The following is a 16,600-nucleotide window of genomic DNA, read 5'->3' on the forward strand; positions in this document are numbered from 1 at the left end:
CTGGTTATGAGCTGACTTTTTTTGTTCCGTTTCATATTCTTTTTTTTTAACAGCTTTATTGCAGTGTAATTTACGTATCATGCAATTCACCCACTTCATTGCAGGATTCAGTCATTTTTAGTAAATTCACAGTGTTGTGCAGGCATTACCATAATCTAGTGTCGGAACATTTTCCATCACTCCAAAAAGATCCCTTCGGCCTGTTTGCAATTAATCCCTTCCTTAGAGCCAGCCCCAGGCAAATACTGACCTTTTTGTCTCCAGAGATTCTCTTTGGTGATTTCATAGAAATAGAATAATTTAGGTGCAGAGTTACATTTTCTACAAGCAGTACTGGTTTGGGGGATCTAGTCTAGTAATAGAGTCGAGATTCCTATGAGCATTTCATGTAATGCTGCAAGTCCTATTTGAAGGAACTCAAGGGGACAGGAAATTTATATTCCTTCTCCAATTTGGTTGGAAGTCGGGGGTCCATGTTTGCAAGGCTGTTGAGTCCCTTTTTCTATTCATTCTTTAATTTGGTAGCAGAAACTTACAGAGTGCCTGCCCTGCCCCAGAGAGTACTTGGACATTTAGTTATTTGTGCCTTCCACCACCTTCCCATCTTCCTGGGCAGGGAAGAGCACATGGGCATAGACTGCTAGAATGGGCATATCTGGTCTCTTCTCTGTGACCTGGCGGAAAATTGATTTCCAACTAGACTGGAATCACCTTTTCAGTGGAAACTTGCTTGTGTCCAAGCACTAACTCTTCAGTGAAACCTATCGGTCCTTGTTCTATTCTTAATCTAGAATTCAGACTAATAACAATTATCCTCCATGTGTGTTTCTAAATAACCAAGTATTTCCCCAATATTCAACCTAAGGAAAAATGCCCAACCTTGTCCCTATGAAACACACACACACACACACGCACACACCCTTTCAGATTCTGTTTCTAATAAGCCCTTCATCATTTTTACCAACTTCCTTGGGGTTTTTTTTACATTCTTTGCTATTCCCTTATTTAGAGTTTGCTGATGTGCATTCATGGTAAGAACAAGTTTGCAGAATTTCTAATCTTTGCACAGAAATTCCTCAGAAAAGGCTTCAATAGAGCATGCTGATGTTGTCTTGGAATTTTAAAAGAAAAAAGAGATTCTTTTCTCTGGATTTTTCAAGAAAAGACCCACCTTGTTCTGGACAGGTCTGGCTGCAGTTTGGAGGAGCAGGACAAGCTGAAGTCCTTAGAGTCAAGAGGCTCTGGTGCCCACATCACTTCCTCTTGAAGAGAGCGGGAGTGGGCCAGAAAGATATGAACACGAAGACTGATCAAAATGACATGCACAACATCATAAATAATGTATCTAATTCAGTCACACTTAATCAGGCTGATAAAGTTTTCACTCCATGAGGGGTGGACATTGCATATTATGAAACAGCATATGAGGATAGAGATCAAGGGATCGCTATTTATTTATTAATTTTTTCCAGGTTTCTTGAGGTATAGTTGACAAATGAATTTGTGATATATCTAAAATGGACAGTGTGATGACTTAATATATGTATACACTGTGAAATTATTTCTGCAAATTATTATGTAGTTAATTATATTTATATTACATTATTACATATCTAAAATAATATATATCACCTCACAGTCACTTTTTTCTTTTTTTGGTAAAAATGCTTAATACCTGTTCTCAGCAAATTTTAAGTATACAGAACAGTATTGCTAACTATAGTCACCATGCTGTACATTAGATCTTCTGAACGTATCCACCATGTATGTACCTTTGACCAACCCCTCTCCATTTTTCCACCCTGCCCCAGCCCCTGGCAACTCCATTCTACTCCTTGTTTCTATGAGGCCTTTTTCTTAATTCTATATATAAGTGATACCATACAGAAATATTTGTCTTTGTCTCATTTATTTCACATAGCATGTGTCCTCCAGATTCATTCATATTATTGCAAATGGCAGGATTTCCATCTTTTTTAAGGCTAAATGATAGTCTATTGTATGAATATGTGTGCATGTATGTGTGTGTGTGTATATATAGTGATATTTGATATACATATACGGATATATGTATAGTATATATATAGCATATATATAGTGATATTACATATGTGAATGTGTGTGTGTGTGTGTATATATATATATGATTGATTTCTCTTTCTTTATCTATTCATCCATCAAGGAGACTTGGCTATTTTTTAATAATGCTGCAGTGAGCATAGGAGTACAGATATCTCTCCCATATAGTGTTTTTGCTTCCTTTAGATATATACCCAGAAGTGGGATTGCTGGGTCATATGATAGTTCTATTTTTAATTTACTGAGGAACCTCCATACCATTTCCACAATGGCTGCAGCAATTCACATGCCTACTAACAACGTGTGACTATTATGTATTTAAAGTACATCTCAGTCAGCTCCCATTTCAGTCTTCCAACTCTTCCTGCTGCCCATGTAGGTATATTCAAGAGCTCCTGCTACATCGACGTGCGCTGGTTCCCCTTTGATGTCCAGCACTGCAAACTGAAGTTTGGGTCCTGGTCTTATGGAGGGTGGTCCTTGGATCTACAGATGCAGGAGGCAGATGTCAGTGGCTATATCCCGAATGGAGAATGGGACCTTGTGGGTAAGCCCAGCAAAGACATGAGACCAGCAGCCTAGAAAAAGGCTGCTTTATTCCTGTGCTAGCTTAAAAACTTCAGGACTTTCCACTCTGCTTTTCAGTGTGAGCATTTATTGAACCCTGCAGGATTCTCTGTAATTTCCTGAGAGCTCTGGGATGGGAAACAACAATTAGAAAATTCAGTGCTTTGCACGAGGAACTTGCAGTTATGGTAACGACACATTTAAAAAAGTAGTGCTAGTGTAGGCATCGCTTTAGTATTCAGGTCCTCTCCATTTCTAAAATCAGGTTGGACAGCAAATTGCTGTTGAGGGGCACCTATATTTGATGATCTTAAATAGAAAAATGATAATTACATTTATAATGGTATAAAGCTTACAATGTGTTATTTATAATCATGGTGTTTTAGTTCATTAGTCCATAGACTGGGTGGCTTATAAACAACAGACATTAATTTTTCACAGTTCTAGAGGTCGGAAGTCCAACATAAAGGCACCTGCAGATTTGGTGTCTGGTGGGAGCCAGAACTGCTTCCTGGTTCGTAGCTGTCTGTCTTCCGGCTGTGTTGCCACATGGCAGAAGGTTCATGGGAGCTCTCTGAAGGGCACATTCATGAGGGAATCTGCACCTCCCAAAATCCCCACCTCCAAATACCAGCATTGTGGGGGTTAGGGGCTCAACATACGAATTTTGGGAGGACACAGACACTCAGTCTATAATGCCTGTAATTCCAATTCATTAAAAAAAATCTTCCAGTTTGCTCAGATACTGCTAAGATAGTCCTAAACAGTTCTGTAATAAACCAGAAACACTGATTTGTTCAAACGCCAGTTTTGTTCAAACACCGATGTGTTCAACTTGCTGTTTTTTTAGCCCTTAATGAACTCCTTGGCTATTTTGTATTGCATGCCCTTTAAAATAAACAAAGAGGTTAATATTATTCAGACCACGGTTGCTTTCCTCCCCTCCCCATGCAGGCATCCCAGGCAAGCGGAGTGAGAAGTTCTATGAGTGCTGCAAAGAGCCCTACCCGGATGTCACCTTCACGGTGACCATTCGCCGCAGGACCCTCTACTATGGCCTCAACCTGCTCATCCCCTGCGTGCTTATCTCTGCGCTGGCTCTCCTTGTGTTCTTGCTCCCTGCAGATTCAGGGGAGAAAATCTCCCTCGGTAAGTGCCTGGCTCTTTGGCAGGAGTCTGCGATGGGTGATAGGGCCCTTCCTGCCTTGAGGATCACTGTGCACATTACAGGGCACACTGGGGCTGCAGATGCAGGGATGGTGCAGGGCCTCCTTGGCCCATCGTACACTGACCTTCCAGCCTGGACATCTCCCTGACACCACAGGCCCCTTTCTGGATGGCTGCACCCTCCCGAGATGCTAGCATCCTCTGAACCCTCTGCAGAGGCTGGGGATGCTCAGGGAGGGATACTGCCACGCACTCTGTTCCTTGGGGGTGACCGGCGGTTGTGGACAGGAAGAGGTTCAGTTTGTTTAGCCTACCCTCAGCTTGCATTTGTACACTGCTTAGCCAGTATTCCTTGTGATCAGCCCAGCGAAAGATAAGGCAACTCAGAGTGGTTACGTGAGTTTCTCAACATCTCTGAGAGTCACTAAAGATCATATTTAGTACACGTACAAATCATTCTCAAACTTGTATGTTCGGACTTTGAGCCTCGGGTGCTGTTAAACAACTTATCTGAGGTCACACAGCTAATGCAGCAAAGTCAAGGCCAGAAGCCAGGTCCTTGGGCTGCATGGTTTCTTTCTCCTGCTACATGAAATTACTTCTCAATACTAGTGAAGTAAAGAAAACGAGAGAGAACTCCCTGGGTTCAATGATTCATTTTTTGTTGTCCTCAAGTTCTGGCTCGTAAACTTGTCTCCACCAGGCCTCCTCTGGGACTCTGGCAAATGACATGGGCTGACCCCTGGAAATGCCCATGGCCATATGTACAGAGCACCATGCCTTCACTTCAGGAAAGCCACCGACCGCTCCCTCCGCTCCCACACCGGCCCCTTGCGTCCCAGGTTGGGCAGGTGGGATGTAGGCCTCACCGTGTGCCTCTCAGGTGCTGCTCTGTTTTTGTTGCAGGGATCACGGTTCTACTCTCTCTCACTGTCTTCATGCTGCTGGTGGCAGAGATCATGCCTGCAACATCCGACTCAGTGCCCCTGATAGGTGAGCAAGCATCCGGCCCTCAAAAAGACATGGGCTTGGAGAGTGCCCAGGATGTCCTAGCCCAGGCACAGAACGGCATTGTCCTCCAGGGCCCTGGAGAGCTGCAGAGCCCATTTTCTGCCATGAGGCGATGACTCTCTAGAACTACTCAGAGTAACCCATGGCCTCTGCTCACCTGGGCACATATAAGGGGGTGGGGAGTTCAGCTTTGGGTCTTGGTTTTAAGGTGCACCCTTCCTCCCATAATTCTTTTCCTCACACTTAAGATGGAGCCAGACATTTTACCATTAAGGATTCATTATTTTAGCTAGAGTCATTGTTTTTCCAGAAATCCATTGTCAAAATGTGAGGACCTCTTTAAGGCATTGTTGTAACTGTTAGGCATTGTTTCCTGAGATAACTTGATGTCTCTGGATAGTTAAAGCAGGTAAGAGGGAATGTGAATAGGACAAATATGTTTTGGTCAAGACAAAGGTAAGGCATGACCTACCCAGGGAGGGACCACAGAAGCAGGAAGCAGCATTGGTCATTGCTGTGCTCCCCCCTGGACTGGAATAAGCAGGAACATGCAAAGGGTGCTCAGTGGTTAGGATCTGGCACCCTCACCACTGCAGCCAGGGTTCAGGTCAGAGAAACAGACCTCCAAGCCAGTTAGTTTGGGAAGCAAACATTCTGCCAGTGGATGTGAGGTTTAATGAACAAGTCTTCACCTCTATTTGATGGTAGAGGTCAGAAGCCTGAATGCAGTCTGTGATGATTCCTTCCGGCCCATGCCACCCGAGAACTGTGCTGTGTGGTCAACAAGGGGTGGGTAGCTGTGGAGGAACCTTACATGGATACCCCAGGCTTCACCAACTAAGAAGCCAAGCCTCTTCTTTGTGGCACTCCCTCTATGTGTAATATTTTGATCAGAGAGACTGTTAGTATGAAAAACCTTTGTGGGAGTCATATTTATTTTAGTATCATCCAGAGAGGGCAGACCACCATTCAACTTGACAGTCTTTCTGCCAACCCTGTTCTTTCTGCCTTGCAACACAGTCCTTTCAACAGAGCCTTGTAATAGAAAGCACCCTTAATGTGGCAGTTGACAGGCCTTGCCTTGATCCATGACCCTAGAGGGAAAGGCCTGGTTGATGCATAGCCCATGCTTAGAAGATTGGGATGCTGTTGGCCCCTGACCTCTGTTTTTGAGATTTTAGCTGTGGTGGCCTTTGACCCTGGATCCCTTCAAAAGTCATTGTATTAGTTTACTAAGGCTGCCATAATAAAATTCCATAGACTGGGTGACTTACATAACAAAGGTATATTTGCTCACTGTTCTGGAGGCTGGAAGTCCAAGATCAGGGTGGTAGCAGGTTTGGTTTCTCTGGATGCTTCTCTCCTTGGCTTGTAGATGTCCACCCTCCTGCGAGCCCCTCGCATGGTCTTTCCCTCTGTGTGCATCCCAGCTGCCCCTTTGTATGTTCAAATCTCTCCTGCATGTTGTAAGGTTAGCCAGATAGGACCAAGTTCCACTGGAATGACCTCATTTTAACTTAATCACCTCTCTAAAGGTCCCATATCCAAATATAATCACATTCTGAGGTACTGGGGGTTAAGGCTTCAACATACAAATTTCAGGGGGACACAGTTCAGCCCATAATATTCGTGGTTTGTTTCTCTTTTTCCTTCTTGGAAGTGTCTGATGCCAAGTTTAAGTCTCAAATGTCTACATCTGTCAGATCCACGCAGGTACCTCTTTGTCTCTGCAGGACAGTGAGTCCCTTCCTGTCTAACCAGGTGTGGCCATCCACTTAGCCTCTGTGCCAGGACGCTTTCTGCATTTAGCTCAGCCCCCTTGAGCAGACAGCCATGCCAAAGGTTGATGGTCAGAGTTGTCAACTAAGGAATGCCTCACCCTGCCAGGCTTTCTCCTAGACCCTTGGTTCATATAATTGCTGCACCAACCCTGCAAAGAAGGCATTTCCATCCTGTTATACTGGTGAAGAGCCTGAGGCTCAGAGAGGCTGAATGGCCTGTCCACTCACAGGTGGTAGTCCGTAGATGGGAGGTAAAGGGGACTTTTCCCCATGCCTCATACTGCTTCTCAACTGGGGCAAGGTGGGTAAATGCATCATTACCCATCCAAGCTGAAGCTGATATTTCTTGGCCTGGAAAGTCACAGCTGCTGACCTCATATTTAGGCTGGGCAGCTGGCAGCCACCCCTATGCTGTGTCTCTTGGTAGATGGGGCCATACTCATTTTCCGCACTAATGTTCTAAGGGGCCAGGCCTGAGGAGTCTGCCAGGTGATGCCCAGGTTCGGTTGTTACACCCCCAGAGCATGCCTGTGAACTGCAGTTATCACAGTGGTGACCACACCCTCAGTGTCCAGGTGTTCGCAGTTCTGATAACTATCCACGTGCTTTTTGATAGGAAGAGCTTGTCACAGACTGCTGAGGAACTATTAACTCTTCTTATGAAAGGAGGAGGCAGAGTTCATGAAAGTGCAGTCAGCTAGGTGAGGCTACTCACCTGGTCGGGAAGGCAGGTGTCGGTGCTCTGGGCAGCCTCTCATGCCAGGAACGTGGGTGGTGGACTTCAGGCTTGGAGGCATCCCTGTCCTGCTCTCAGCCTTCTCTGCTCAGACCCTGACAGCAGAGAACACCACCTGGAGGGCCCCTGGGGCTCACCCAGCTCCTCCTCTCTCCACAGCCCAGTACTTCGCCAGCACCATGATCATCGTGGGCCTGTCTGTGGTTGTGACTGTGATTGTGCTGCAGTACCACCACCATGACCCCGACGGTGGCAAGATGCCCAAGTGGGTGCGTTTCCCCTGTCCTCCCCAGGGGGAGCTGGGCCCCTTCCCAAAGGAGGCTCTGAGGATGACTTACCCATTTAAAAATCTCACAAACAGCTGGTATTCCTGCACAAAGAGCTGTGTTTCTCACTAACCTTCCCTATCTGCGTATCACTGCGTGGAGTACAGCTGGAGGGAGCATGCTCCTGGGGTCCACCGCACCGCTCCTACACCAACGTGCCAGGAGGGCAGGGCTCACACACTGACTGCTCTGTATATTTTGTTACCACAGTGTTTTTAAAACTTCTTTTTGCATGTACACTGTGGAGGATTGTGCAGTGATCGGAAGCAACAGACATGATAAGCACAGAGCCATGTCATTGAATCTTCAACACAGAATGAGTGAAAAGAGGGAAAAATAGAGTGAGCTGTGTGAAAATATATGCATTAAGTAGTGCCCAGAAGAGAGGAAGATGGGGTACAAGGAAATGGATGAAAAATAAAAGATTGAATATAACAGCCTTGTTGTGGGAGCCCAGGGCATGCCCCGCCTTCCCAGCACCTGCTTAGCGCCATGCTGTGTGCTTCTTACACGGGGCCTGTAAACCTCCAGTCTTCCTGCCCAGAGATTGTGGCCTAGGGACAGCTGGGAGCTAAAGAAACTCTCTCATGTCAAAATCAGCCTGTCTTTGGAGACCCATTAACCTTGGGGCCAAGGTCAGAAGGGGGTCCAGGACTCACAGGTTCGTTAAATGCAGCTGCCAAGATCTAAGATGCACTTTGTCAACCTCCAGCCACAGGGAGTTCCTGGGCCTTCTAAAAATATTTACTGTGTGATAATTTACAGTTAACCAAAAGTTAACTGAAGGAAGACCTTTTTTTGTTGTTGTTGTTAAATTGGCTTTATGGAGTTACCATGTCCTCTTGGATTCTTCTCCATGGAAAGTTCTTACACTGATAACAGCTCTATATCAGAGTTCATTGCATCAGCAGTAAAGTGAGCCCCCAGAATGGTGCTGCCTCCCACACAGATCTTGTGTGTGCTTGTTTTAAGAAGGTCCCCCTCTCAAAAGCTGGGACAAATTTGCACACATTCACTTATATTCTCAACTGACTTTCTTGTATCCCTAACATACTTTCTGTCTATCCATCCATACATTTGAAATAGGTAATACATTTACATGTTTCAAAAGTCAAAGTGAAAATAAATTTATACATAAGGAAATCCTCCAATTTCTGCCTCTCACTTTGCTTCCACCACCAATACTGATGACCATGTTAATTAATTCCTTGTTTTTCCTCCCAGTGTTTATGCATATGCAAAAATATAAACACACATTCTCAGTTCTTATGTTTAGACTGATGCACAGATAAGGGAATTATGACATGAAGACACAAAACAACTATTTTTAATGACCTGGGAGCACTTTATGGTTCCAGAAAAATCTTAAGAGCGTATGTTAATTATTCACCGCTAAGCACAAGACTATGTTAAAACCAGTGGCTGTAAATGAACTATGAAGATTGTATCTCTCATTTTAAATAGCACACTGTGTTTTTCTTTCTTTTCATGTATATTTGAAACATAAACAGCCTCCAAGGGACTTTTATTATGATCTATTGCTATGAAGAAGGTAATGCCAGTGTGGTGGCATTATGTGACATTTGCACAGCCAGAAACACAACCATAACCTAACAGAGAGGTCACAAGGACAGCTTGATAAGTGCCAAGAAGATGATTTCATCTTCTGAGATGCTTTAGCCTTGAAAGCTAATGATTCATGCCATGGAATTCAAAATAGGCCTGGTGGTATAGATCATATTAGCTTAAGATGTGCCTCTGGGGAACGCACAGATGACCCCTCAACCGATGTGATAGCGGAAGCTCCTGGCACCGCTCAGCTCTCCAGATCTCCGTGTGCATGGCTGCTTATGGGTTGGACACATTCACTACCACTGTGTTCCCTTGAGCTCTGGTCCAGGCTTTCCAGTGACTTCCAAATGGGGTTTGGGCCAAAGTCACCGGAGTTTCGAAGATATCCTTGTAGACCCTTTTACAAATGAGGCTGCAGAAGGCTAGAAAGGTTAGGTGACATGCTCACTCTGTGACTTTGAGCCAATTTATTAGCTTCATCGATCCTCAGCTTCTTTATCTGTAAAATGGGGGAATTATCACTTTTCAGAGCGCTGAGAGTCCCAAGTGAGACGGCATGTCTTACGAGCCTCCTGTAGAGGACAAAGCTAGCCTGAGGATTCACGTGGGCCATGTGTCCCCACTGGTTTTTATCTACTGATCAAGAAAAACCCTCCAGGGTCTGCAGAGAGGCCCAGGTTCTGGAGGTTTGTCCACACTGGTGGGGTATATGGAATGTCACCCACCTGCTGTGAACAAAGGGTTATATTTACAGCTGCAGTGAAACTGCTCCTATACCACCTTGTTCTTTTCACTGCCTGTCTCCTGACCGGTCTACTGCAGTTATCTTTGATCAGATGCCATAAAAATCTTTACCAAGAAAGTACCACAGACATGAACTTCACAACTTACTGCCTGTACTTACAGATGGGAAATGGACCTGCTGTGTTGCTGACAGAATTTGCCTACAACCCTAAACCAAAACTAAAATCAATATGTGGATAATTGCAGAGAAAAGGCTCACTTGTCCTGCAATTGTCTAAATAGGCTTGCAAGATTTTTTTTAACCTGGGTTGAGGCTTCACATGGCTTCCTTTTGTCCCTTAGAGGGAAAAACCAAGAAATCTCAGAGATTCCTCTCTAGCATCTTCTCTGCATGTATATGTATAGGACACTTTAGACTATAGGCCAGCGAACTTAGGCCCCTGTGGCCAAATCCAGCTTACCAACTGCTTCTGCAAATAAAATTTTATTAGAAAAAAGCCATGCTTGCTCCTTTACATGGTGGCATAGCACATTTCACACTCCATCAGCAGAGCTGAGTGGTTGCAGCAGAGACTTTATGGACCACAAAGCTAAGACAGTGACTAACCAGCCCTTTAAAGGAAGTGTGCCAGCCCCTGCTGTAGACTTTGCAAAGTGTTTCCCCACAAACCATCTTATTCAAGTCTTTGCTGTGGCCTAATGAGTTGTTCCCAAACTTCCTCAGTTCATAGCACCTTCAGTGTCTCTGTTTTCGGGTTTTTTTTTTCTTTTTTTCACAGAGTCCCTAAGGAATACCTAACAATACTGTTCATTAAATAGGCCAAAACAACTTCAGAAGTGTTTATGCCTCGATAACTGAGCACCTGTTGGCACCGCACAACCTCTCAAATCTTGAGTGCACCCTACCTTCATTTTCTGTTCCACACTGACTGTCTTGGCAAGTGCTTCTTATTAAGACAACTTGAGGAACCTGCCTTGCAGTCATCTGACATCGTTGCCAAGGGATATAGTCATCTAACGTTACAGTCTGAGCTGCTTCAAACTAGGGATTCACGTGGTGTCTGATAGAGGTCGTGAAGCAATTCAAAATCTCCAGGGGTGATTTTATCTCCTAGCACCGTGGCCCACTGGGGTACCTCACAGGAACTTAGGTATGACAGTCCCTAGTTACAGACAGGGAGAGAGCACGGGGCTTGGCCCGGTTCACACGGCTCAAGACCCCCCTTCCAAGATGGCCTCTCTTAAGGATGGTTGTCCTCCCTCCGATTGCATGCAGTGTGCCGGCCACAGAGAATTCAACTGTGGCCACGGTGGTTTTCTGCATGGGTTTATTCTCTCATCACATTTGATTTAACCACTAATGCCTTGGCACTGCTTGCCTGGGGAAACTCACCTGGGGTGGCGTGCAGGCCCCTCTGCCCTAGTGCCCACTCAGGAGGGCTGGTACGTAGGCTCGCCTTGCTGTGGGGATGGTCAGGTGCGTGCTCCCAACGCTGCTGCTAACAGACTGCTGTCTCCCCAGACCAGAGTCATTCTTCTGAACTGGTGCGCGTGGTTCCTGCGCATGAAGCGGCCAGGGGAGGACAAGGTGCGGCCGGCCTGCCAGCACAAGCAGCGCCGCTGCAGCCTGGCCAGTGTGGAGATGAGCACGGTGGCGGGGCCGCCCACTGCCAACGGCAACCTGCTCTACATCGGCTTCCGTGGCCTGGACGGTTTGCATTGCGCCCCCACCCCGGATTCAGGGGTTGTGTGCGGCCGCATGGCCTGCTCCCCCACGCACGACGAGCACCTCCTGCACAGCGGGCAGCCCTCTGAGGGGGACCCGGACCTGGCCAAGATCCTGGAGGAGGTGCGCTACATCGCCAACCGTTTCCGCTGCCAGGACGAGAGCGAGGCCATCTGCAGTGAGTGGAAATTCGCGGCGTGCGTGGTGGACCGCCTGTGCCTCATGGCCTTCTCCGTCTTCACAATCATCTGCACCATTGGTATCCTGATGTCAGCTCCGAACTTCGTTGAGGCTGTGTCCAAAGACTTCGCTTAACTCGGACTTGGTTCCCGAAGTGTAGAAATTTTAGAGACGTGACATTTTAGGCTTGGGGAGAATCTGGGGTGCTAATCCCACAGCAGCATTCACCGTGAGGACTCCTGTGTACCTTAGCGCTGTCAATCATTTATGTGGGTTACAGTGTCCTTGTTACATTCAGCAATAGGATCTCAGTTCATTTTTGTTTAGTCCTCTCAGATAGGTTACTTGATATCCTTGGAGCATCCTTGAGGTCAGCAGGACATCTGAGAGGTCATTTTGCCCACGCTTCACCGCCTGGTGAGCCCTTCAGAGAGGGTGGGTAGCTCAGGACTGCCAGGGGAGGCCTGTACAATTGGTTTTGCATGCCTGCATGTTACTTGCCATGAAAGCCTACATGAAAATTCATAACATTTTCTCTGTGTACAAACCTACATTGAAACGACTAGTAATAATAAACCACACTCAGTAAATCCATTTAAGTAATTGCTGAAAAAAAACAAACTGAAAACCTAACTGCTGGTTTTTCTGCAATTCAGATTTTATTTTGCTTTGCCAAAGACGGTAGAGAGAAACAGTTTTACACTGTTGCCACTTATTAAAGAAGAAAGAGGGAGACATGGTTTGCTTTGTTCATTATGCTTTGACCAGTCTCATTTCTGCCAGTCTATGCTGTCAGGGGAATCAGGAAGGACACAGGTATGTGCTGGTTCTGAACTAGGACAGACCTAGTCAAGTCAAGGTGTTTTCCGTAGATCCCAGACGACCCCCAAGCTTCCTGTGCTGCCCCCAAACACTGGGAAGTTGTGTGAGTCTGCTCTATTCTGCAAAACCCAAAGGCCAAATAGAGTTCTATTAGAATTACCAGCCCAATGCAATAGCTAAAGCTAAATTAAACCATCTGTGTGTTTTCAAAAAAATGATGCATTGGATGCTTCACATTTACTAGAGTTGAGTAGTCTTAGAACTGTGTGGATTGGTACAAATGTGCAATATACAATGAAAGTATTCTATGCTTTTTCTCCATGTGTCGGGCAGGGGCAGGGACTGAAGCCTCTTCTTGACTCCCTGTGTGGCCGGAACTGGGGAGGGTGTGGCTGATGGCTTCCCTGAACAACAGCCCAGTGATAATGAGCAAGAGGGGCTAGCAGGCCAGAAACTCCAGTTTCTGGCTCTTGGGCGTCTGCTTCCCCATGACTCGTCCACCCCAGCTTCAGCCCAGGAAGTTGGTTGGATGGGCGAATTCACTGCAGATGTACCTTTTGAAAGCGAGGGAAATGTTCATTTTAAACCTACACAGTGACAGTTCCCCAGTTACATGACAGTAGTCATTTTGCCTCTTCCTATCCTTATTTTTTTCTAACATCAGAAGGAGACACAAGAAAATCTCTCCTGTTCAATTGTTTCATTCAGTAACTTCTCAGAGCTCAGGACTGCAGAAGGCTCTGGACTCCTGGGGATGGTTAGCTTGCATCTAACCCTGAAATGGGTATATCATGAGGGAAGGTTAGGTTTTCAGGGAAAAAGGAATTGCACAGATTTTTCCAGCCATTTATTTCACTCATTTCTGGGTAATGGACATGGATTTGTTTTCACTGGGGAAGACGGAGGTTTGCATGTGCTCAGTGTGTGTGCGTGCGTGTGCACCTGTGTGTGCAGCCTCAGAGAGGACACCTTGTTTACAACATACAGTTGATGAATAAGGGCATTGCAGCAGTATGCCATTTGGAGCAGGGTCTTTCTCAGAGTTTATCTGTTCTACATGGGATAGATGAACAATGCACAATATTTTTTCTTTTTCCTATTAAATTTAAATTGTCTTTAGAAACAAGTAGAAGTGTTATATATAAAGAGACTGCTTCATTTCTTATTGCTATCCCTACTATATTTTTGTTTATAAAAAAACAAACCTTTTTGGTTTTATATTTTAAACAGAAAAACATTTAAAAAACATTAGAAGTAGTTTGTATTTTGACCACCCAAATAACTACTCTGTCATTTTTAAAAGTAATAATAAGGAAAAGATGCACACATACAAACATGTGAACGGCTAAAAGCCATGGCCTCCCACATTGTCTGCTTTCTCTCCTCACAGGCCACCACCAGTGAGCCTCTGGGGAGGGGGATCATTTCCTGAAAAGAAGAGAGCAAGGGAGGGAGCTGGAGTGGGGGGCACAAGAAGAGGCACTCCCTTCTTGGCACTCACACTATGCACAGAACTCGACCCTTTGCTTTCTTCACTTAGTGTTTTATCTTTGAGATCTTTCCATGAAAACATAGAAAGACCTCATTCTTCTTAATAGCTGCTTAGCATTCCATTATCTATCTCAGTGGGGCTATAATTTATTTGATTAGTCTTTTATTATGAACATATAGAGTATTTCCAGTTTTTATTTTTATACACATATCTATAATTAGCATCCTTGTACTTTTATCTTGGCATACATTTGTGACTATATCTCAGTATAAATTCCAATTTGGAAAAGGAATTTGCCAGATTTAAGGCAACGTGCATTTAACATTTTGGTAGAGATTGCCAGATGATCTTCCAAAAAACTGATAAAAATGGATACACCTACCAAGAATGCGGTTGAGAGTGCCAATTTCTCAGCAATGGGTATTGTCAAGCGTAATACTTTTTTTTCAGTCTAATTGGTGAAAAGTGATATTGCAATATTATGGTGATTTAGTTTGTTTTATAATGAGTGAAGTTGAACAGCTTTTCAAATGTCTGTTGGTAATTTCAATTTTTGTAAATTTATGTCCTTTATACAACTTGCAAATGGGTTACTTGGCTTTTTCTTAATTAATTTGCCTGTGTACTCAGGCAAACATACAACTGTCTTATGTCTTGAAAATATTTTTTTTTATTATTCGTCTATTGATGTTATTTATTGGTTCATTTATTTATTGGCATGTAGAAAGTTTAAAGTTTTGTGTTGTCAATTTATCTCTATTTTCCTTGATAGATCCTGGGATTTGTTTCCAGTTTTAAAGGGTCTTCTCCATTCTGAGATTATAAATAAACTTACTCATATTTTCTTCTACATCTATGGTTTCATTTATTTATCTTTGCATCTTCTAATTCCCTGGAATTCATTTACTGTGGGAAGTAGAGGTAAAAATGCATTTTTTTCCCCGCTCCAAATGGTCAGTTGTGCCAACAAAATATGTAACTGTGTATTCGGGTAAGTAATACAAGTATCGTCTTTACCCCCTTTGTTCAAAGTGATACCTTATTTGTAAGCTGAAGTCCTCTGCGTATTTGGGTCATTTTCTGTTTTATTAATCTGCTGCTCTATGAATGCTTTTAAGTTCTGCAGTTTTCTTCATATTTATATCAAATATTCATACTGGCATCAATTCTTTCAAGTCAGTGCTCCCCTCCACTCACCTGTTCTTGCCCTTTCTCTCCCTTTCTTTTTCTCTTTCAAACACACACACAGATGTTATTTTTCTTTTTAATTGGGGTCACAATGGATTTATAGATTAATTGAGTCTTCCTATTCAAGAATACTGCAAGCTAAGCTAGTATTCAAATCTGATTTTATGACACTCAGTTTTACGGTTTTGTGTAGACAAAGTCCAGTGAATTTCTTGTTTATATCTAGGTATTTTATTATTTGGCTACTATTTTTAATGGAATGATTTCTTCCACTTTATTTTCTAACCAGATGTAAAGGAAAGCAGTTGATTTTGTATATTTATGTCATAATTAGCCACCACAATTGTAATTTTTATTGTTTCTAAGATTTTCTTTGGCCTCCTCCTTTCCAAGAATTCCCCTATTTTTCATAGCGAATTGCATTGAAGTATAAAGCTAAATAATAGTGAGTCAGATGGCATACCTATCTTGTTCCTGACATTAATGGGATGGTTAATGTCTCACTGTTTAACTTACATGAAGACATGTATTTTCTTTGTCATAATAAAAAAGGTGTCTGTGTATTCTCAAACTATTAAGGCTTTCTGGAGAAAATGTATGTTAGATTTTTTTGTCACAGTCTTTTCAGTATCCATGGAGATGATCAGAAGGTTTTCCTCTTTTGTCTAGTAGTATGCTGCATTATATTAAAAGGTTCCTTAAGACAAAATCACTGTTATGCTCCTGAGCTGATGCCTATTTATGATTTTTGCTATCAATATTCATAATTGATATTAGTCATTTTGCAGCTTGCTTTTCTACACTAAACAAACAAATAAGAGGAACAAAAAAACCTCTATTCTACAACCATTTACTTCATGTTAGAATCATCTTCTCCTTAAATATAAAAGAACTCACCTGGTAGCTGTCTTGGCATCTACTGGTACAATTCTGGATTTCTCCCATTGGGCAGATAGGTCCTCAAGCATTTCTGGAGTCATTTTTAGTTACATATCTTTTTTTAAATAGAAAATTAATTTCAACTGTTTGCATAGTTTTGCAATATAAGAACTTAGACTTTTAAAATTTTGTCTGCATTGGTGGTTATTTGTTTTTCATTTCTAATTGTGTGCATTTGTTTCTTCTGTTTTTATTGATTTGGTTAACCAAGTATTTTATTTTTTATATTTGCAAATACCAAACACTTAGAGTCATTCATCAGTTCGGGGA

General features: G+C 43.6%; 1 protein-coding gene across 1 annotated transcript in view; it reads left to right on the forward strand.

Moving 5' to 3' along the window:
• CHRNA7 (cholinergic receptor nicotinic alpha 7 subunit) overlaps positions 1–15,042 on the forward strand; it is a 103,346-nt gene extending 88,304 nt beyond the window's left edge. Inside the window, exons 6-10 of the mRNA XM_037000694.2 lie at positions 2,459–2,626; positions 3,601–3,795; positions 4,720–4,806; positions 7,501–7,610; positions 11,506–15,042. Of these exons, the coding sequence (XP_036856589.1) occupies positions 2,459–2,626; positions 3,601–3,795; positions 4,720–4,806; positions 7,501–7,610; positions 11,506–12,024 (1,079 nt within the window). The 3' untranslated portion in view covers positions 12,025–15,042. The remainder of the gene's footprint in view (positions 1–2,458; positions 2,627–3,600; positions 3,796–4,719; positions 4,807–7,500; positions 7,611–11,505) is intronic.
• Positions 15,043–16,600: the final 1,558 nt, after the last annotated feature.

The sequence above is a fragment of the Manis javanica genome, chromosome 18 (assembly GCF_040802235.1).
Source record: "Manis javanica isolate MJ-LG chromosome 18, MJ_LKY, whole genome shotgun sequence".
In the NCBI taxonomy this organism is placed as follows: domain Eukaryota; kingdom Metazoa; phylum Chordata; class Mammalia; order Pholidota; family Manidae; genus Manis; species Manis javanica.